This window comes from Chlorella variabilis (assembly GCF_000147415.1).
Source record: "Chlorella variabilis unplaced genomic scaffold CHLNCscaffold_16, whole genome shotgun sequence".
NCBI lineage: Eukaryota > Viridiplantae > Chlorophyta > Trebouxiophyceae > Chlorellales > Chlorellaceae > Chlorella > Chlorella variabilis.
Genome location: NW_005435072.1, coordinates 539,578 through 561,673, shown reverse-complemented (window position 1 = coordinate 561,673; position 22,096 = coordinate 539,578). Strand labels below are relative to the sequence as shown.

Genomic DNA, 22,096 nt, shown 5'->3' with positions numbered 1-22,096 from the left:
TGCGCAAAAACTGTGCGCAAGCTGGCTCTGCGCCGCCACGGAACTTCTGTCCCAGGTAACCAAGGAAAGTGGGATTGGCTGGGTGTCGCTGGGCCCCAACCGATAGGTGCGAGGCCAGAGCGGGCACGTGCAAGGCTAGCTGACCGGCAACGTGATACGGCCGAACGCACATGTCATTATTTTAAGCTGCAGCTGCTTTTCCCGGGCAGATACTGCGCTTGACTGGTTGCCGCCAAGGAATGGGCGACACGTGTCACAGGACCGCTTGAATGTGCCACCTGTGGCCCCAGCAATGCTCCGGCATTGCTCAGAGGACTGCCAGGGTGTCTGGGTCCCCTGGGGTGAGAGAGCACTGTTGCTTCACCACCCACCCGCCCTTGATGGTGCAAAAACAGGCCGGAGTGTTGCTACTCATTGCTGTTCCCAGGTCCCATGCATTGGCAGGGCACTGGCTGCAGCATGGGGCACAGCAGCACTCAGTTTGACCTGCACCCTGTCAGCGAAGAGAAGAGAGGGGCAAAAGGTCAGCCCATGAGATGCCTGCTTTGCATTGTTGCCGGATAGGATGAAGCCGATTTCGCGCTGTGTGTTTCAGGACGCCACTGCAAATCAAGATGCAGAGCACCAGCTGCAGAACACCAGCAGCAGCATGCTGCATTGGCACGGGCGCCGGCCCAGCGGCAGCCCGCAGAACGCACATTGTAGCCCGCTGCCAAGCCCATGATAGCCAGCAGCAGTCTCAGCAGCAGCAGGCCAGCAGACGAGGCGTGCTGGCCCTTAGCGCCGCAATGCTCGCCGCTGCGGCGCAGCAGCAAGCGGCCCGGGCAGAGGATGCTGTGGATGTGGCCGATGTGGCGCCAGCAGCAGCGGAGGAGCCGCAGGTGCGCAGCAGCGCAAGCGGCGGCGGCACCGCCCGCCCGAAGCTATCGCACGCTGCCGTTGGCAGTCTTTGGTGCTTGCGCCATGTCCCAGGGAGCTAGCGGCGCTGTGTCATCGGAACCGCACCAGCATCGCCGCTGCCTGGCTCGCCTCCCGCCGCGCCACGCCGCCGCCCATCTCCTCACCCGTCCGCGCGCCCGCCGCCCACCTGCCGTGCAGCCGCCGGCGGCGCCGCCGGCGCCTGCGGTGCCCATGAAGGTGGTGGCCGACGGTACGCTGGCCTATGCCTTTGAGTACCCCGCCGCCACCGCGTCCGGCAGGCAGCTGCCGCTGGTGTTCAGCCGCCGGCCCGAGCGCTACTCGTCGGCGGCGCCGCTGACCGCCGACGCGCGGCAGCGCATCGTGTGCGAGCTCGCAGACCTGATTGACGCGGTGACGGTGTCGCTGACGGTGCGCTGACTGTGCGCTGACTCAGCGGCAGCAGAGTGTGCAGCAGCAGCGGCGGCGGCGGCATGGGGAGTGGTGGGTGGCTGGGTGGGGCCCCCGGGAGCGGCTGCCGCCGGAGGGCGGGACAGCGAGGCGCAGCGGTCGGGGCAGCAGCAGCCTCCACAGGTGGCAGCCCCGCGGCCGACGCGCGCCTGCCTGTTGCCTGCCGCCTCCCGCCCGCCCGCCCGCGCAGGTGGGCCCTCCCTCGGGCATCCTCAAGGCCAAGCCGCCCGGCGAGTGGCGGGCGGAGGAGGTGGCGCAGGCGGTGCTCATCGACCGCTCCACCGCCCGCATCACCACTGGCCAGCGCATCTCGCTCAACAGCGTGGAGACGGCGGCGGCCGAGCTGCGCGGAGACGACGGCACCCCCTACTTTGTGTTTGAGCACGTGTCGCAGGTGGGGCTGGGCTGGGCTGGGGTGAGGGCCCAGGGGTGGGACCGCAAGGTGGGGCGGGGTGGGCGCCAAGGCAGGGCCTGCGGGAGCGCATGCCTGGCAGGGCTGCAGAGGAGGGTCCCCCAGGCGGAAGGGAGGCTCCACCCGATGCGCGGCTGCCCAAACCTGCGCAGGGGTCGCCCACGCTGCGCGCGCTGTCCCGCGAGACGTACCGCCACGCGCTGGCGGTGACGGCGGTGCGCCCCGGCCTGGACGGCACCCCCTTCCTCTACACCCTCAACATGAGCTGTCCCCAGGACCTGTGGGAGGACGTGCAGCCTGGCTTCGTGCAGGGCGTGGCGTCCTTCAGGCAAGCGGGGCCTCCAGGGAGCAGCTGGCCGCATCGCCGCCAGCCCAGGCTGTGGGGTGTGGGGTGTTGTGTGCAAGCACGTGTGTGTGCATGCATGCCGCGGCTCACTGGCGCAGCCGCCTGCTCGCTTCGGCTGGCCGGCTGCAGGCTGCTGCCGCCGGGGCCCAGCTACGTGGCGCCTGACCAGGACCCGTGGCGCTTCTTCTGAGCGGCGCGGGCTCCCCTGCGTGCGGTGGCGGTATTGGCCTGGACGCGGCACGGCGCCGACGCTGCTGCTCCTGCTGGCGAGGCGGAGAAGCCGGCGCCAGCCGCGGCCCGCGTGCCAGCACATGTCCTTCTCCAATCAGTCGCATATTAATTCATGAATCTGTCAGAGCACTGTAATGAGTCCGCCAGCAGGGCTTCTTCCGCATGACGCGCGGCGGTGGACCTGCCGCACCGCTGGTGCTGACGGCGAGGGATGCAATCTTGATGTGCTCAACTGGGAGGGCAGTGTCGATGTATCACAGGCCTGTGAGTGCGGCAGGCCATCGTGTGATTGAACGGGGCTGAAATGCCGATGCCGGCGCTGGCGGCGCGCGGTCACCTCCAGCTGGCGGCGACAGGCCTGGCAGCGGCACGTGACTTGCGCAAACCCCAGAGGGGCTTTCAAGCCAACGTGACCTTTCAAATTTCGCACTGCTGGGGTGCGAGGAGGGCCAGGCCCACCCAACAGCCATGACTTGAACGGCAAGCTGGGGTGGCAATGAAGCTCGTTGAAATGAACCGACGCACTGTGGGTTTGTCTCTGGTCACGGCGACGGGAGTCGGCCTCGTGCTCAGCCGCCGCTGGTCTCGGTCCGAGGGCGCTCACCACCCCGGCCTGCCGGGCGGTGCTGACGGCGATCACGAGGACTGGCACTTGGCGGTGAGGGCCGCAGCGCCGCTCCAGCGCAGCTGCCGGGCGCCAGCCGCCGCTCGCGCCGCACCCGCCACCCGCTCTACTTCCAGCACCCGCTGTGCTTGCACTGCTGCCCGGTGCAGGACTACCTGCATGCTGCCTCTGAGCACACCGCGGATGCCACCCAGAGCCTGGCGCACGTCGTGCGGTCCGCCCAGCATGCCTGGCAGCGGCGGCAGGCAGCCGGCGCAGGTGCTGCCAGCCCTGGCAGCGCCGCCGAGGCTGCGTCGCGCCCCTCGTCAGCTGTCCTGCTTGCCGACTTCCTGACCGCCCTAAACGAGGGGCCTGCGGGGAAGCCGCCCAGGCGGGGAATCCAGCTGGTCAACAGCCAGCTTGCAGACTGGCTGCTGGAGCGGGCGGCGGCGGCTGGGGCCGACCCACAAGAGCGGCGAGCCATCCTGCGCTACCTGTCCGCGATACTGCGGAACGAGGAGGCAGCCGAGGCGCTGCTGCAGCAGCCAGGCGCGGCGCCGCGGCTGCTGGCCCTCGCCACACAGTCGTTCTCACTGCAGCAGCTGCTGGCGACGGCTGTGGCCCATGCGTCGGCACCACGCATGGTGCCCCCGGCCGACGTCGCCGCAGTGCTGGCCCTGCTAGCGGCGGAGCAACAGCAGCGCCGTGCGCGGCAACACGCCGGCACAGCGCACCAGCAGCAGCAGCTGCAGCTGGGCCTGCAGCTGCTGCTGGCGTGGGGCCGAGCCTCGGCGCTTAACGCCCACCGGCTGGCAAAGGCGGGGGCGGGCCCAATGCTGGCAAAGCTTGCCCCCCCCAGCGCCACGGGCGGCGGCATGGGCCGCCTGCAAAACGTGGTTGCCAAAGTGGGTGCTGCGTTGGGCTGGTTTTGGTACCCACCCCGTGCAGCCGGTTAGCCACCCCCCCTGGCTGGGCCAACCCTAACCGCGCTTGGTTCCCCACGGCCAGCCTTCAACCGTAGGTGTTTGCCTTGGCCGTTTGCCCCACACTCCTTGCCCCCCAGCCCCTCCTCCCGGCAACGCTGCACTTGCGGGGGTGCAGTTAATGGGCACCCTGGCCCAGGAGGCCGGCAAGCCGCAGCTGCTGCCAATGCAGGGTTGGCTGTACCACCTGTTCTGCTTTGCCGCCGACGCAGCAGCCAACAGCCAGTGGCAGCTGGCAGACACCTCGCTCACCAGCTTTGCCACCTGCCTGCTGCGCGGCTGTGAGCTTCCGGTGAGGCGGGGCCGACGCTGCCGCCGCCGGTTGCGCCTGCTGGAGGGCTGTCCTGTGCTGTGGGGCTAGCAGTCTCGCGCTTGGTTGCACGCCCCAAGGGCTGCCTGCCTGCCTGCAGGCAGCCTGTCACTCTTTTCCTGACAATCATGCATGCCTGCCTTCCTGCCTGCCTGCAGTCGCAGCTGATGCAGCGCAGCACGCTGCCGCTGCTTCACAAGCTGGCAGGGCAGCCCGACTCGCCTGCACGCCCTGCGATCGCGCGGGTGGTCCAAGCGCTGGCTGAAGGGCCCGGGGTGCAGCTGCCTCTTGAGGAGCGGGAGGTGTGGACAGAGACGCTGCTGCAGTGGCTGGTGCAGCTGCCTGGATCGGCAGCAGCGGCCGCGGCAGCGAAGCAGGACGGCGGCAGCAGCGGCGGCGGCGCCGGCAGTGGCAGCGGTGGCGGCTCGAGGCTGCGGCTCGAGACTGCGGGGGCTGGGGACGCGGGTCGGCTGCAGGGCCGGGTGACTCGGGCGCTGCAGGCGCTGTCTGCTCCTGCTGGCTCTGAGGGCCTGCATGTGGCGCATGCCTGGCTGGCAGAGCTGATAGTACGCCTCTCTGATGAGGTGCGGCCCTTGCCTCTGGAGCCAGACGCGGCGGCGGCAGCAGCAGCCCAGCAGCCCAGCAGCGGCGGCAGGTGGTGGTGGCCGTGGTGGGGCGCCGCCGCCGGCAGCGCTGGCAGCACCGAGGTCGCGGCCGACGGCGCCGTCGCCGCGCCCATGCCCGCGGCCGACGGCGGCGAGGCTGCGGCAGCGGTGGCGGCCGCAGCGGCAGAGGGCCCTTACCTCCCGCTCGCCGCCCCTGCCGCTGTCGGCAGCGCTGGCGACGCCCAGGCCGCCGGCGGCAGCGGCGGCAGCTGGTGGCAGGGCAGGTGGTGGCCCTGGGGCGGCGGCGGCGGTACCGCCTCCGAGCAGAGCGACCCGCAGCAGGCGGTCAAGGCAGCCGGCAAGCCCTCCGACTCAGAGCTGGCGCTCTACATTAATGCGGCGCCGGTGGGCCCTGTGTATGCGCGCTCCGTGGCGGCGGCCCTGCTGGAAGCCTCGGGGCGAGTCGGTGAGCGCGCCTCCTGGCCGGGCCGCGGTGCCGGACCGCCCCCGCCTGCAGCCCCTGCTGCGCCTGCCGCGCCTGCTGCGCCCCTCGCCACGGCGCTCGCTCTTCGTTGCGTGCTGGCGCTGGCCTGGCGCTGGCCTGGCCGCTGCGCTGCTGCTATCACTCCCCGTGCCCGCCCCACCAGCGCACTTGTCTCCCTGCTCCGCCTCCCCGCGCCGCCTGCCCGAAACCTGCAGGCTCCTTCCAAGAGCCTCCGGCCAGTACTGAGGAGCTGATGAGCCCTGCTGAGGTGGCAGTCTACCCTCAGGTGGCTGCCGCCATTGACTGGGACAGGGCAGACTCGGCTGTGTGCCAGGCGCTCAAGGTGCGGCGACAGGGCCAGTGCGGCGCCTTGTGCGGGGGCTGCGCCCTTCCACCCCCCCTCCGCTTGTCTACCCGCCCGTGTTTGTCCCGCAAAAGCACCGAATGCGGCCCTGCCGACGCTGCCGCCGCCGGCGGTGCCGGCTGGCCACCCTGCCGCCGACAGTGCCTGCTGCTGCCGCTGCCGCCGCGGCGCCGCCGCAGGTGCTGTGCGCGCTGGCCTCTGGCGGCGGCCGCCGCCGCGCCTGGCTGCTCGACTCCGGCATCCTGCCGCTGCTGCACCGCCTGACGCTGGAGCGGCCGCGTGACGTGGCAGGTGCGGTACGGAAGGGCAGTACCGGCGGCAGGGCTGCAGCACTTCACTGGGCTGGTTGCGGCCGGCTCTGAAGCCTGGACGCGTGTAGTCTCCCTGCCTTGCGTTTACTGCCTCAGTCGTGCCCGCACTGCCATGGCTGCCCAGCCATGCCGTCCCGTGGCACCCAGCCCTGCCCCACCCTCACACCTCACACCTCCCCCTCCCCTCCCGGCCTGCTGCGCCTTGCGCCGTGCAGAGCTGGCGTCTGGGGCGGGAGAGTATGTTGAGGCCGGCACGCCGCTGTGCATACAGCGGCAGGCGGTGCGGCTGCTGGCTATGCTGGCGTCTGAGGTGGCGGGGGCGGGGGAGGTGCAGGAGGCCGGGTGGATTCCCTGGCTGCAGGTGGGCAGGCAGCAGGTTGCGGCGTCCCCACCGGGGATACCTTATTGCCTGTATATAATACAACTAGGAGGAAAGCAAACAAGCTTGCCTCCAGCACGTCGTCTCCTCCGCTGAGCTGGTGTGCGGCTGAAATGGGGATGGGATGGTGGTGACACGTGGCGATGGCGGCTGCCGCAGGATCTGGCGGTATCTACGGATCTCAAGCTCAGCAGCTGCGCCTCCCGAGCGCTGCTCCACATCGAGTCGGCGGCCGCCACGCAGCGCCCCGGGCTGGACCTGGCGCAGCTGGCGGCGCGCGGGCGGCTGCCGCACCTGCACGCCGCGCCCGCGCCGCTGCTGCCCACGGAGCACCAGGGGGCGGCGGCGGCGGCGGCGGCCGCGGCTGCAGACGCGGCGGACATGGGTGTGGCTGCTGACGGTGCTGACGGTCCCGGCGGGGTCGGTAGGGAGGAGGAGGCGCGGGGGGTGGGCACCGAGGCGGCGGAGGCGGCAGCGGAGATGCTGGGGGAGGCGCGGCTGGCGCTGGCGCAGGCGCGGCGGCGGCTGGACCGGCAGCTGGATGTGGTGCGGGCCGCGGTACCGGACAAGGAGCGCCTGGTACTGCAGGTGTGCGCCATCTCAGGGGGTATCGTCGCTGTGGCGCTCCCGCCTGGCTGGCCTTCCCATTCACCAGGCCGCCGCCCTCCCGAGCATCAGCCCGCTCCCCTGCGCTGGCATAGCTGCCAGCCTTGGCTTCCCGCCTGGCTGCCTGCACATCACCCTGCTGCTGCTGCTGCGCCCTCGTCCCGCCGCAGGACGGAGTGCACCTGTTTGATCCGCTGGCGCCGCACCACGAGGTTCTGGCGCGGGAGGGCATCGGCGCAGACACCTCGGGTGCGGCCCGGGCTGCCCCAGCCGCTGCGCGCTCTGCGCTGCCGTCTGCTGTGCCGCTCTGCCGTGCCCCATGCTGCGCTGTTGGCCCATGCTGCGCTCCTGCCACCAAATGCGACACACACTTTCCCCCCGCTGCCACACACACACACACACTCTCAATCGCGGGCCTGCCTTTCCCTCTGCCGCAGACGCCCCGCTGCTCGACATTGTGTTTGTGCACGGCATCCGCGGCGGCGCCTTTGCCACGTGGCGGCGGGAGGGCGTGCTGGAGCACGGCCAGGTGCGTGCCGCAGCAGCGCCGCCGTGCTCGCCTCTTGCCGCACAGGCATGCAGGGAGTGCCGTGCTCTGCGCACAGCCAACGAGAAGGAATTGCTGGAAATTGCGAAGCAGGCAGCTGCCCACAAGGCGCCGCATATCCTGCTGGTGCCTGGGCTACTGCCAGCCCCGGCTCGCGGCCCTGGCATGCCCTCCCCCTCTCGCTCCACAGCCTCGTCCCCACCTGGCCCGCCCTTCTCCTTGCCGCCGCCTCCCTCTCATGCCCACGGCAGGCCCGGGAGTCGCTTGACCGCCCCGCGTGCTGGCCCGCCTCCTGGGTGGCCAAGGAGCTCCCAGAGGCGCGCCTGCTGTCGCTGGAATATGCGGCGCCCGCCAGCGGCTGGGAGGTGCGCCGGCGCCGCCGCCTGCTGTCGCGGCCCCTGCTGTCGCCGCCGCCTGCCCGCCCGCTCGTGGATGCCTGGTCAGCTGCTCGCCGGCCGCACCCGTGCCACCCTGGCACGCACGCTGCGACGCATGCGATGCACCGCCGCTGCCGCCGCTGCCGCTGCCGCTGCCGGGCTCTTGCCTGCAGGGCGAGTCGCTTCCCTTCCGCCACATCGTAGCGCAGCTCATGGACAAGCTGGCGGCGGCGGGGGTGGGACGCCGCCCTGTCATCTTCGTCTGCCACAGGCATGCCTTCCATGCACGCCTTCCATGCTTGCCCATCGCAACCGACTGTTCAGCTTCTCCTCGCACCATGGAGCCTCCCCCTGGCCTGTGGGCCCTCTGCCGTCTTGCCCAGATGACGGGTGGCCTGTGTTTAGATGTGCGTATGCGCACCTGGCCTCAACGCTGCCTGGCTGCCCTTTCTTTCCACCCTGGCTTGCAGCATGGGCGGCCTCATCGTCAAGGACCTCCTGGTCACCGCCAAGCAGCAGCAGGATGAGCGGCTGCGCAGGTGGGCAGGCAGGCAGCTGGCTCCGCGGCCCCTGGCTGCGCGCCAGCTGTGTGTCAGTGCCTGCCGCGTGGGCTGCCTTCAGGAGCAGCAAGGGGCTGGCGCCGGAGGCCCGTCCAGTGCTTCATTGTTGCTGGTTGCCATTGCCAGGGCGCCCTGTGCTGGCCTGCCGGACCTGATGCCCCCCTGCCTTCTATGCATGCCCGTCGCCCGCAGCCTCAACACCAGCGCCGTCGGCGCCGTCTTCTACTCTGTGCCGCACGCCGGCTCCAGGCTGGCCGACTGGGGCTGGTCCCTGCGCTACATCGGCGGCTCACCAGCCAAGCACGTGCAGCACCTGAAGACGGGGCACCACCAGGAGGTCAGCGCAGGGCAGCTACGGTCGGGCTGGCCGGGCTGGGGGCGGCTCGATGCGTGGGGCGACTGGCTGACTGGGGCAACTGGATCATAGATGGGGTGACTGGATAAGGCAGCTGGCCGACCGGGGGCAGCTGGCCTGGCGACTGGATAAATGGCGGGCAGCGGCCGCAGCAGGGCTGGCGAGGGCCGCCGCCGCCGGCTGCTGTCGCCGACCCCCTCCCCCTCCTCCGTCTTCCCGCCCGCCCGCGCCCCTGCAGGAGCTCAACGCCGCGGTGCGCGCGATGTGCAAGTCGGGGCGGCTGCCGGTGCTGAGCTTCAGCGAGGGGCTGCCCACCAAGCTGGGCCTGTTCCCGACCCAGGTGGTACCGCACGAATCTGCCTACCCAGGGTGAGCCCTGCCCCTTGCTGTGTGCTGTTGTTGCATTATGTGTAATGCAATATATGTGGATTGGTGTATGTGTATTGGTTTCGCGGGGGGCCCAGCTGCAGCGTGTGCCAGTTTCCTGTTGTGGAGTTTGGTCGCAGCGCCCGCCCTCCCGCCCACGTGCCGGCCAGCCCACCAACAGACACCCTCCCCCTGCCCTCCCGGCTCCCCTGCAGGTACGGCGACTTTGTGGTGCTGGCCCAGCACGACCACATCAGCGTGTGCAAGCCCTGGGACACCTCAGACCCGGCCTACGCGCGCCTCCTTGCCTTCCTGCACGCCCGGGTGCGCGCGCTGCGCCTGGCGCGGGCCGACGCCGCGGGCAGGCTCGACCACATGGAGGCGAGCGTGTTGTGAGGCCTGGGCCGCCGCGCCTCGCAGCCACGGCGCCTCACAGCGCTGCCTCGGAGCGCTGCCTGGATGCGCTACGAGCGCTCGCGCTCTTGCTTCCCGACGAGCCGTGCTCTCTGACTGACGCCCCCAACCCCACCCACCACCCGCACCGCACCCCGCCACGCTGCCATGACGCACCACACACACCTGCCACGTGCTGCATTCTTTATGCCATCCATGCATACGCATACGCGCCCAACCGGCACAGCACACATGTGTGCTGTGCTGCGGCTCCATGTATCCTCACTCCCCGACCGTACTGTTGTGATTCATCGCACCATACATGACACTGTATCTCTGCATGCTGGGACCCCCCTCATACTGGCCCCCCTGCCTCTGTGTGCATCCTCCATCTGGGGATTTTGATCACTGGCAGCAGCGCAGGCACACACCCCGGCCCGGCCATCTGCCATCAGTGGCAGGCGGCCATGCCGGGTGCCCGCGCTGCTGCCTGAGCCCCATTTTGCCTGTGATGCCCGCCTTCTGCCTGGCAACAGCATGCCCCCACCCCCCCTCCCTTCTTCCATTTTGTTCTGCCTGCCCAATTGCACCCTTCCATTGCCGCCAACTGCTGATAGTCAGCGTTGATTGCTTACAGCAGGGGTGTAAGCCATGCATTCGTTGGATACGATGCGCGCTGCCGCCGCGGCCATCACGGCTCGGCTGCTGGTGCCAGCCGGGCTGCCTGTGCGCCTGGGGTGGCCGCCTGCTGCTGGAGGCGGAGGTACCAGGTCACCGAGGCCAGCAGCAGGAAGGCGCCGGCCAGCTCCGCGGCGCTGCTGATGCCCTCTGCAGGCATTCACAGGAGAGGGCAGGTGCGCGAGTGAGGCCCCCTGTCCAGGCTGGCAGGCGGCAGTCGGAAGGCAGGCAACGCGGCAGGAGGAGTTGCCCGGCGTTGGCAGGGGCGCGGAAAGCAGGGCCTTGGCCAGGGAGGCTGGTTGCTGCGGGGCGCACCTGACAGCAGCGGGTAGGAGGCCAGTAGGGAGCCCAGCAGGCGCGCTGCACGGTGTGGGTGGGGAGGAGGGTGGGACCCCTGATTGGAGCGAGCGACAGAGCGCAGGGTGCGCCTGCCCGGGCCAGGCGGATGTGTAGCCCATGCCTGTCAGTAGCGGGCGCAGCACGAGCAGGCAGGCGGGCGGGCAGGCCAGGCAGGCCAGGCAGCGATCCCAGGCAGGCAGGCAGGCAGGCGGGCACCTGGGAGGAAGGCTGCGGCCTGCGGCGCGCCCAGCTTCCGAATCACAGTCTGCTGGCCCAGGTTGGCGGCCCAGGTGAACGCGACCGCCACAGCCGCCACCAGGCCCCACTCGTGCCAGGTGAGGTGCTGCACCACGTGCCACCGGTCCCGCTCCAGCCACAAGGTGAGCGTACCGCACAGTATCGCCTGCACGCAGGAATGCCGCAAGGTGCTTGGCACAGGGTGCAATGCCGCGAGGGTGGGACAAGCAACAGTGCGCAGCGGGCAGGCCAGCCAAGTGCGGCGAAAGGCAACAGGCGCAGGGGCAAGCAAACAAGAAGGGTGCTTGCAGCGTTATAGCACTCCCGCTGCGCGGCAGCGGCCCACCTGCGTGAGGAAGCTGCACCAGAGGATGGCTTGGTCGCTGAGGCAGCGCGACGTTTGCACCAGCAGCATGAAGAAGGCCAGGGCCAGGGTGCCCACAAAAGCCAGGGACAGGCCCACGCCGTCCCTCCACGTCAGCTCGCCACCCAAGCCGGGGAACCCCGCAGGGCCCACCGACTGGCCCAGCGGCGCCCAGGCGAGCAGCCAGCCGGCGCCATGGCCCGGCGACTGCCCGCCGCCGCCTCCCCCGCCTATTGCCTTGCTCACAATCACCATGCCCGCCCCAAGCAGCATGAACAGGAGCGCCGGGAACAGGCCCGGGGGCAAGGGCGAGCTGCACACAAGCAGGCGGGAGGGACGCCGCATGGCTCATGGACCCTTGACGCATGCGCCCAGCCTTGCAGCACGGCGACACACCACTCCAGCAGCCTCACCTCAGCAGGGCCCGGGCCATGAGGGCCACCAGGAGTGGCGCCAGCAGGAACACCATCTGGCTCAGGTATGCCTGCGGCAAGTGTCGGCGGCAGCCAGCACGTGTGACGCCATGGCTAGCCATGGCCGCGGCTGGGCTATGCTTGGGAGGAAGTGCAGCACCAGTAGGCCTCGCCTGTACAGATGCTCCAGTGCCTCACCTGAGTGAAGAGCAGGCTATACACCTGAGCGAGCATGACTGAGGTCAGCGCGGCGGTGGTGCCCAGCAGCAGCAGCACCGCCCGCCGCGACAAGCGGAAGCGCCTCCCGTCGATCTCGCGGCGCAGGGCGCGGTGGTGCGCTGCCGCGCCCGCCGGGGCCGCGGGCTCATCCCTCTGCCACTGCCCCAGCAGCTTCAGGTTGTCGCCGGTGCTGCCGATGCTGCCATGACTCTCTGCCTGCCCAACCAGCGGCTGCGTCAGGCTGCCAGCCGTGCCTCCCGCAGCCTCCCAGCCTAGATCCTCCGCCATCTCCTCAGCGCCATCGCGGCGGCCACGCAGCCAGCGCCGCACCAGCACCGGCAGGGTGGTGCACAGCAGCAGCGCGAGGCACGCGACGGCGTTGATGGCAAACGTCAGCTGCAGGCTGCTCAACGGGTGAGCGATGCGCGTCTGCAGGTAGCGAACCGCCACCGGATAGCAACCGTTGTAGATCTGCGGCGAAATGGGAGACAGCAACGTGTGTCGGCTCTTGTCCAAGTGGGCTGGCAGCGGCCACCCGCGCGGCGTGGCGGCGGCAGGCATCGACCGCCGCCGTGGCCCACCAGCGGGCCACCAAACTACGCATCCCCCCGTGCAAAGCATTTGCGCCATCTGGTGGTCGCTTTTGGGGGCGGCGGCAAAGTCGGTCGGCACAGAGCGTCGACCACGTGCACCGTATGCGCCTTCCACCCCTGTAGTAATGCCCACCTGCACTAGGAGGGCCGCCAGCAGCCAGACTGTGCGGCCCGCGCCCTCCATCGATGCAGGCGATCGAGTGGTGCAGCAGCAAATTGAGCGGTCTGCCTGCTGTTGTGATCAGGGACAGCGTCTCAATTTAAGAGAGGCGCTGCACATGTCAAACGTGATCTCAAACGCCCGCAGGTACTGCGGCGGCGACAGGCTTGTGCGTGCCTGCCAGGCAGCGCCGCCGCCCTCGCTTGATGAGGCCAGTCAACTGTGGCTGGTGAATTGCTTCAAATCGACAGTGGAGTCCCGGCCAGCTTGCAGTGCAGCAATGCGACGACGTAATTCATAACGCGCGATGCCGCTGTTGGGAAATCGCCTGCCAAGACGCGACGTGGGTTGCGCTGCCACTTATGAGGCCAAGCCGATCAGGTGCTGGACCAGATCCGAGCATAAATTGCGTCACTAGCAGAACATCATGAGTTGCCGCTGCCGCTGGAGGGGAGATCCGGCCGGCTTGGCGCCAGGCACAGCCGCGCGGCGCCAACGTGACGGCGGCGGCGGCTTACATGTGCTGCCTGGGAGGATGATTGACGCCACTCGTCCCCCTGGGAGTTGCCCAGCCCGCAACTACTTGCATCTGTGTGTTTTTGCTGCTCCAACTGCTCCAGGGATACTGTGGAGTGTACTAGAAACAACAGCGGGCAGGCCTCTCCGCCCTGCGCAGCCCCCTGCTAGACCAGGAGAGAGGCCATAGGAGCGAAACAGGGGGGATAGAGGGATGCAACTCGCCTGCATGCAATCCCGCTGGCTAGTACTTAGTACTGAACTGCATGCAGCTCACCACTCCCAGTTGTTTTGTGGTTGTTTTCATCCCTCTGACCGAGGCATACTGCTCCCTGCATTGCCATGAACAGCTGGTGCCTTTCGGGCCCCGGCACGATCAGGCCAGCACTAGCCCTGCAAAACAGCGACATGTGAGCGTGACATGGGGTCTGTAGGCCTCAATTCTGCAGCGTTCTCGCTCAAACAAGTCCCCACCCCTTCGTTATGATGTCTGGCACCCCAGCGGCGGCCAGGGCATTCATACGCTTTGAGTGAACATCCCTGGGCTGGTAGCCACGGGCCTGGGGTGTCACGGTGTCACGCTGGGTGACAGGAGCCCTCCCGCGCCCTGCCTGGCTCGCGTGCTGCGCCCAAGTCACCTCCTGGCTTGCAATTGGACCTGTTTATCCACTGCCAGGCCTCCACACGGTCCATGTGGTGGCGTGGTGGGGGCCGTGGTGGCCATTTCTGGCCATGCTGGCAAGTTGCTGTGCAAGTGCTGCCACAGGCCTGGTGCTTCCTCATACGGACCCAGGGAACATCAGTGATGCCGTCTGAGGCGGCAGGAGGGGCGCAGGCGGTAGCAGGATGCTTGGCTGGGGGGCCGCTGTCAACGGCCAGCCGGCGCCGCCGCCCTCGTGCCGCCCCACCCTTGCCTTCACCCAGCTGCACCCCCACAATCCCCTTTTTGTTGGCCCAAGTGTTCCATTGGTGCTGACAGGATGTCAGGGAAGCAGTGGGGTGGTTGATGGCTGTCAAATGTTGCGTCTTGGGGTGCTCATTGCCGCCCACGGGCGGGGAGGCGTGTGTGGGCACTCGCGGCGCATGCCATGGAGTGTGTCATTGGTTTCCCTGGGGATTACCTCCCCACAGACCCCTCACTGCCATTATTAGTAACTTTGGTACCTCCTGGAAGCAAGAGAGGGTGCTCAACCTGCCCTGGTAGAGGCTGCCTGCCATGAGCGCCGCTGCGCCGTCGCCCCCCAAAGTGCCGCGTCATTCCACACACATTTCCCCGAATGGAATGCACACTGGGCCTCCTCTTGCCTTCTATTACGCTTCATAAACACATTGAAGCGCTGCTGATGCCCTTCCACAAGTCTCCGTGCCACCCACCCATAGCCATTGCACCGCTGCCATGTGTGACGCCCCGCCCCTGCAGCGGCACATGGCAGGCTGCTGACCTGTGCCAGCAGTCGTTGCAGCGCGGCGCCGCCCTGCCAGAGTCGTCTACACTGCTAATGAACATGTGGGCACGCTTGCATTGCCAAAAGGCCGCGGCTGCCGCCATGCCGCGAAAGAGATGGCGCGAGCCGGCCGGCGCAGGGCCTGCTGTTGCTCTCAAACAACTCTCCGTATGCTATAAGGTGGGAGAGGAAGCTAAAAACGCGAAAAACGATGCAGACATGGCTGAGATCAGGCCACATGTCGTTTCCCTGCTGGCCTGCCAGGCCACGATCAGTGATCGTGCCGGGGCCCTTTCCTGCTCCTGGCGCTGCTGGGTGAGACGCCCCGCGCTGCCATCTCCCTGCCTGCCGGCCCAGCTGTCTTGACCCAGCAGGGCGGGATTGGTCATCGAGGGGGGTGCAGGATGCCTGCGGCGCAGGCGAACTGAGCTGCACTGTCATGGTGTCCGGTGTGATGGCAGCCATCATGGTAGAAGCCACACCAGAAGCTGAACCCTGGGGCTGCTTCCTGGGCCTCACGCTCCGCTCAACCGCGCCTCCTGGATGTCTAAGCAACCAATGGCTCCACGTGCGCTGCAGGCTCCGCCCAGCTGGCGTCCGCCCGCCCGCTGGCCGGCCGCAGGGCGCTGCTGAACAACGGCATCCCCACCCAGCTGGCTGCCCTGAAGCAGCAGGTGGAGACGCTGGCTGCCCAGGTCTCCGCCCTTGCCGCCCAGGTCGCCGGCCTCTCCACAAGGGTCATTACAGTTGAGCGCGATCGGGCGGTCATCATCAGGGATCCCATTAATGTCAAGGAGCTGGACCTCGAGCACGGGGTTATTGAGGTGTCTAATGCCTCGGCGCCTTGAACACCCCAGACCTGTGCATCCCTCACCTCATGCCCACCCACTCACTCTTCCGATGGGCAGCTGCCCACCATCTTCCCATCCTCACCGCACCCCACGCATCTCCGTGCCCGCTCTCACCCCAGTCTCACTGCGACTCGCAGGGGGTGGGTCGGACCCACCCCCTCCATGCATGCATCCCCTGCATCCTTCCCACGCACCCGATCCCGCCTCACCCTGTCCCACCTAGCACGCTGCACCCCCCACCCGCTCCAGCTTTTCATCGTTTTCTACTGAGTACCTAGCCGATTTGCCTGTCCTTCGTTGATGTGATACTAATAATAATCACGAGCGCAGCAGTAGCTACTGGAACCTGCCCATCGGGCCTCCGCCGGCTCTGCCTTGCTGTGCGGGTCTTGATTGTCGCATCAACGGGTGTAGGCTTGTGGCGTGTGGGGGGGCAGGCGGTGCTCAGCGCTCTGCACAGCCCAGCTGCCTGCCAGTTGCCGCCGCCACCGCTGCGTCGAGCAGGCCCTTCAGGCCCCCCTGCTGGCATACGCTGGGGCTCCTGGGTGGCATCCTCGTGCCTCCTACCACAATCATGATAGGCAAGGGTGCCAGCGAGGGTGGCCGCTGTGAGCTGCTCTCCCTCTTCTGTTAACAGACATCGCCATGCCGCAGTGCAGCCACATCCCATGCTGCCTGCCGCCGCTGCCTGTGCCCGCACGACTTCCTGCTGATGGTTCCCAACGCCACACGAGCCGGCTGGCGCCATCCTGGGCTGGGGACGGGAGATGGAGGAGGCGCTCCGGCCAGTCTTCAATGCTCGCTGCAGAGACAAGCTCGAGGGCGGCACGGGGAGGGGGCGACAGGCGAGATGGTGCGGTTCACAGATGGCAGGGTGGCGGGCGCAGGGGACTTGGTGGATGAGCATGCTGCCCAGCAGACGGCGGCGGCACTGTCCCTGGGCATGATTGCCGTGCCCAGCGAGGAGCAGCTGCTGGGCATGCAAGCCAAATACCCGTTCCACAGGAGCGGCGCTGCGAGGCTGGCGCTCGCACCTCCCCTGCTCCTACCTGCTGCATGACCCAGGCTGCCTCTCCTGCTCTGGTCTCATGCAAGCGGCTGCGACACTCTCTTGCATTTCGTTCTTTCTTTGTGACCAGCTGTGCAGCAGTTTGCGCGGCAGTTATTACAGCTAGTGCCATGTGTTGGAGCCAGCATGGCAGGCCGCGTTGGCGCTGGCAGGAAGCAATGCCCTGATGATGATGACGAGCAATTGCAGGAAAATGGTCACATGGGTCAGCCATGCACCGAGCAAAGAGAAACAGCGAAGCAGGGAGACGGAGTCCCACCGCAGCCGAGACAAGAGGCTGGGTGGCCGCGCGGCGGCTGAGGCCAGGCGTCGGCATGGCGCCGCTGCATCGCCTGGCCAGGCTCGCTCGGCCCGCTTCTCAAACGGTGAGGCGGAGCGTGCCGTTGGCCAGGCTGACGCTGCCAAACACATTGAGCTGGAAGTCTGTGTAAGACTGGGCTGCCCGCTTGCCGATCGACGCCTCCTCCGTGCCCGCGGTGCTGTCGCGCTTGGGCCAGCTGGTTGTGATCTTGCCTGGGCGCACGCGCGTGAGGTGCACCAAACTGCCGGTGGTGCTCTGGCCAACCCACACATCGCCGTGGACGTGCACCACCTTGCCCACTGTGTCGGCAGTGCCTGCAGGCATCCGGTGGGGCGTTTTGAGGCGGCAGGCACGCAGGCTGAGGGTGCCCAGCTGTGCAGCTGGCCACCGAGCTCAAATGTTGGCCAAGGCTGTTGAGAGGTGGTGGGCAGCAGCGGCACCCGGAGCAGCAGTCGCGGCGGCGGGATGGGCCAGGCGCCACGCCACTAGACGGCTTGGCTGGCCGGAGGGCGCGGCGGGGCACTCACTGGCAGACTTGTAGCCCAGCTCTGAGTTGCCAAACACCTTGAGCTGCGGGTCGGTGGCGGGGTCCCCAGTCTTCCGCCCCAGGCTGCTCTCTGCGCGCACCTCACCCCCTGCGCCGTCCTTGTCTGGCCACGACATGACGGCTTTGCCGGGGCGCACCTGCGTCAAGCAGGCGGCCGCGCAGGTGGCATGTGAGCAGGGATGCCAGGGGGGCGTGGCGGCGGGGGGGCGAGCTCAATAAGGGGGCAGGATGAGAAGGGAGGCGCCCAGCAGTGCGCCGGGCGGCGGGCACCAAGGCATGCAGGGGAGGCAGTGGCGCCTTGCAGGGGGCAGCGGGCCGGCTGCAGCGCAGGGCTGCAGGGGCCGGCGAGCTGGGGGTCTGTGTCGCAAGTTCCTTTGCGGATATGCAGACTGTAAACACAAAAAGCAAAAGCAAAGCTGGCAGCCTGCGGGGTGTGGGCGCACCCTTGTGAGATAGCTGGTTTTGCCGGACGTCACTGCCTGGCCATACCAGGCGTCTCCATAGACATACAGCACTGGGGCTCGCGAGTCGGCATTAGCTGCAGGAGGGGTGCGGTGCATGTGTGTATGGGTGGGTTGGAGGCCGAGCACTCAGAACCCAGCCCGGCAGCGAGCGGCTTGCAAGCAACCACACGTTGTGGGGCTGCTGGCTGCGCTTTGTGCTGGCGGCAGCGAGGCGGGCCACCCTCCCCCAGCCAGGCATGCCTGAGAAGCGGGTGCCGATTCTGGCCATGTTGCCAACCTCCAGACTGGAGACAGTCGCTTTGGCGGCGGGATTGGAAAGCGTGACGTCGCTGCGGGGACATGGGGGCAGCACGCGGCGGGGTAGGGGTGTGGGGCCCCAGGAAACCGGCAGGCACGAGTGGCGGGCGTGCCCATGCGTCGCTGCTGGATGTTGCATGCAGCGCAGCACTCCACGTGCGCTGGGCTGGCGTCCGGAGCTCACCCTGTCGACACGGTCAGGCCGCCGTTCGTGAGCTGCATGTTGCCGGTCACCACCTCGAGACCGCCTGCAGCCCAGGGCGCAGCGTCAGCGCGCAGCACAGGGAGCAGGCGCCAGCAGCAGCAGGCCGGCGCGCTGCCTGTGCGGCACGGCACGCCTGATGTTGCTCCTGCTCCTGCTCACCCATGACCCTCAGGTTGCCCATGATCGTGATGCCGCCACCGCTGGGAATGATCTGTGTTGCCCACTGCTGGGCAAATGGCAGCAAGGATTGCAGGTTGGGCAGGTTGACCATGCACCTGCGGTCAAGGAGGCAGTTCTCCTCTTAGCCAGCACCAGGGTGTGGCTGAGGAGCCAACGGCAATGTCAGGGAACAGAGGGCAGGAACGCGCAAGCAAAGCTGCAGCACGCACCAATTGTCGCCGGGACAGGCGCCGCAGGCGGGAACCTGCAGTGGGCAGGCGTTCGCAAGGGTGGGCGAGGGGGTTCAGGGGCCCAAATGGGGCCCAAATAGAGTGCAGACCCCACCAGGCCACACGTCCATTGCAGCAGCCAACGCATGTAAAAGAAGTGCGCATAACTAAGTTGGAGCGGCGGCAGCGCTGAAGACCTACCCCTAAGCACTGCAGCCTGCGGCCGCGGCGGGACAGGCCATCGTCTGCTGCGGCTCCGGCCGCGGTTCCAGCGTTCGCCTGGGGGTGCGCGGTGAGGGGCTCGACGAGCTGGCTGGGCCGGCCGAGCACCGCCAGCACCAATGCCACAGAGAGCAGCGCGTTGAAGGCCAGGCTTCCAGCTATGTAAGAGTACATGCGGCGCTCCTTGAGCCTCAGCTCCTCGACTGAAACCCCCATCCTTTGCTGCTGGAGCTTGGGGCCGCGGGGGGTGTCGGCGCGCAGGCAGCCCCTGCAGGCGTGTGTAATGGATGGTGGAACCGGGAGTGAATTGCAGGCATGCCTCGGCAGCACGATCACCGCAGATCCGGCAGCTTCCTTCAGGGAAGAAGGTCCTGCCAGTAAAACATTCTGGGGTTAGAGAGGCGCATTGAACGGCTTGCATCGCACTTGACGCCCTCTCCTGCCATGAGGCAGGCCCGCCAGCCCGAGGAAGGCCAAGACATGGCTGCCCCAGAGGCTGTGGCCCAGTGGGAGCAGCGGGTCAAGCTCCTGATCTGCGGCAGCTTGTCACTTAACGCCCTGCTGGTGGTGGGGCTGCTGGTCGCGGTAGGCCCCCGGGGCGCGATGCTTAGAGCCCCCCAGCAGCACCTAGCTGCCACTGGACCCGAGGAAACGGGCGGCAACACAGCCACGGCGGGACTGTTCCGCCGCAAGCTGCAGCAGGTGCTCCCTCGGCTGGGAGAGGCCGCCGCAGTAGGACCGCCTTCGTGGTGCTCCTTGCATGGACACCGCCTCGTTTTTTGCTGTGCTGCGCCGTGCTTTTTCTGTGCAGCAGTCAACTGAGGGTGGATGCCCACTTTCCTCTCCCCGCAGTTCATCCCAGTGTTTCCTTGTGGAGCCTGCCCTGGCGACAACTGGGGGATGACCAACGGCCCCAACATGCAGACGTTCGCGGCTCTGGCCGCCACACTTGGCGTCTCAATGACGCCTGGATTTGATACCACAACGATCCACACCAAGCTCACTGTCATGGGTGCGAGAGGCATGGGGCATGCGGGACCCGCGGGCACCTGCAGTCCATGCCCTCCGCTTGTTGATGCCAGGGCGCACCGACATCGTGCTGCCATGCGTATGCCTGCCTGCCTGCCTGCAGGGAATGTGGAGGTGGTGTCTGCAACTGTCGGCAGCGTGGGCTTGAAGGTCGGCATTGGCGACGTCAACATCAAGACAGGGTGATCCTTCAGCGCGGGAAGCTACTTGCATGCGGGTGCCCCGGCAGCGCGGATGTTTGCTTGCGCCCCGTGTCGCTCGACTTCGATTGCATTCCCGCTGCTGCGCAGCCAGGCAAGGCAGCCCAGCTCGCTCGCACTACTGCTTTTCCACCCACTGCACCACCCCGCGCGCCATGCAGAGGCATCACAGTGTCACGGGGCAAGCTGAAGGCCGAGCTTCTGGACGTGGATGCTGACGCGCAGTTTGGCACAGCCTTCAAGGGTGCGCCAGCAGCAGTGGCTTACACGTTGCACCCCTTGCCCGCGGCCCAATCACGTAGCTGCCATGCAGCTGCACATGTGTGGCGAGGGCAGGCACCGCTGCTGCTCACGCGCTCCCCCACCCTGCTGGCCGCCTGCAGCCCAAGGTGCCACCTCCCCTATGCTGTATGCGTATGGCAGCCAGTACACGGGCGCACAGGCCAAGGCCAGCACGGGCTTCGTGACGCAGGCGCGCCCCCGCCGCTGCCCACCCTCCTCCGCCGCCAGCCACACTGCGGCACTTCGCCCTGAGCCTTGCACGGCGCATCGGCCAGAGTGCATTCATTCATTCATTCATTCAGCACACAGCCCGGCCGCCTCTTGCTCGAGGGCGGCCCACTTTGGCCTGGGCCGCCCGGGCCGCCCTCCCCCCCGGGCGCATGTTCGGTGTTGGAGGGGTGTGCCCAGCGATAGGGGGCCCCTGAAGGCATGCGCCGAGGCCGGGAAGCGTGGTTCGGCGCTGCTGCACGCTTGGCGATTTGACCAGAACCACGTGCCGCCGAGCTGCGGCCGCAGTTTCCGGCCCACGGTCTACGGTCGCAGCCACGGGACTCGGCGGCACGGCGTTTGGGCCCAAGCTTGCTGCCGCCGCCGCCGTGCCCGGGGGGCAGCGCGGCGGCGGCGGCACGCTGCGACGCCCCCGTGCTGCCGAGCTGCGGCCGTAGTTTCCTGCCAGAAGCCCACGGCCACAGCCACGGGACTCGGCGGCACGGAGTTTCGGTCCACGGCTTGCTGCCGCCGCCGTCGCAGGGGTGCTGCCTGCGGCGGCGGCGGCACGGCGTTTGGGTCCACGGCTTGCTGCCGCTGCCGCCGCCGCAGGGGTGCTGCCTGCGGCGGCGGCGGTAGCGCACGTGGCAACCCCCCGCGTTTCCTTGCCTCCCATCCACCGGACCCCGTCCTGCGCTTCACTTTGTTTAGGGAGGGGCTGCTCACTGCTCATTGCTCATTGCTCATCGCACACTGCTCAACGCTCATTGCCCTATATCCCACCCAGCCGCAGGACTCCACTGCCGCCCGCGCCCCGCCCCATCTGGCCGCTTGCGCGCCCCATCCCCCCTCGATGGGGCCCGCCCACACCGGGGCCTCCCCCCTCCCGCCCACTGCTTTCTCAACGGCCCCGAGCCGGGGCTGCCCTCATTGCATACATAGTGCGCCTTTCCCTGCTTTTCTAGTGACCTAGCGTTCCGCACTGCCGTTTGGCCAGCCCATGCTCCCGTACCGTTGCGTTTCTCCCCAATGCGCCATGCCACTTTGCCAGTCATACACACGTTTCGATGCGTGCCCTGTCAGCTGCTTGCGTTGCATGTCGCCTTGCTCCACCCCTGTTTTATTGCTTTCTCTGCTTTCGCCCGGTTCCCGTCCCGTTTCGGCGGGGAGTCTATGTTGCAAGCTAGTTCTTGCTTTACCAGACTTTAAGCCCACACAAGCAAGCGGCAGCCGGTCCACAGCCGTGATCGTGCTCCAGCCTGCGCATGTGACCTCGGCAGCAGCCCACCACCTGCCATCGCCCCACCAGCAGTGCCCTGCCGCTGTTGTGTGCAGGTGATGCCAGGCAAGATCATGACTTCATGGCCCGACGATATGCCAGATGGCACAGATGTGGCTGCGGTGGCCAGCCTGGGCACAACGGAGGATGATGCCGAGTCAGACCCCCACCTGAGGGTGTTTGGCTCCA

The 22,096-nt window shown here is 67.8% G+C and overlaps 3 protein-coding genes across 3 annotated transcripts; 2 read left to right on the top strand and 1 right to left on the bottom strand.

Annotated features, from left to right (window-relative positions):
* Positions 1-963: 963 nt before the first annotated feature.
* CHLNCDRAFT_25607 (hypothetical protein) lies at positions 964-2,316 on the top strand (the record flags this gene model as incomplete). The annotated part of the gene is made up of 4 exons (XM_005845811.1): positions 964-1,329; positions 1,559-1,762; positions 1,933-2,099; positions 2,256-2,316. 4 exons carry the CDS (start codon positions 964-966, stop codon positions 2,314-2,316), a joined length of 798 nt encoding a protein of 265 aa, XP_005845873.1.
* Positions 2,317-2,868: 552 nt separating this feature from the next.
* On the top strand, positions 2,869-9,604 carry CHLNCDRAFT_136410 (hypothetical protein; the record flags this gene model as incomplete). Its single annotated transcript, XM_005845810.1, has 16 exons — positions 2,869-3,015; positions 3,132-3,866; positions 4,063-4,236; positions 4,413-5,325; positions 5,559-5,686; positions 5,887-5,998; positions 6,234-6,379; positions 6,557-6,985; positions 7,174-7,252; positions 7,441-7,532; positions 7,802-7,915; positions 8,101-8,285; positions 8,398-8,466; positions 8,680-8,824; positions 9,081-9,211; positions 9,424-9,604. 16 exons carry the CDS (start codon positions 2,869-2,871, stop codon positions 9,602-9,604), a joined length of 3,780 nt encoding a protein of 1,259 aa, XP_005845872.1.
* A 688-nt stretch (positions 9,605-10,292) lies between these two features.
* CHLNCDRAFT_53565 (hypothetical protein) lies at positions 10,293-12,628 on the bottom strand (the record flags this gene model as incomplete). The annotated part of the gene is made up of 7 exons (XM_005845700.1): positions 10,293-10,429; positions 10,595-10,639; positions 10,835-11,021; positions 11,202-11,532; positions 11,633-11,703; positions 11,831-12,322; positions 12,578-12,628. The coding sequence occupies 7 exons, from the start codon at positions 12,626-12,628 to the stop codon at positions 10,293-10,295; spliced, it is 1,314 nt and encodes a 437-aa protein (XP_005845762.1).
* Positions 12,629-22,096: the final 9,468 nt, after the last annotated feature.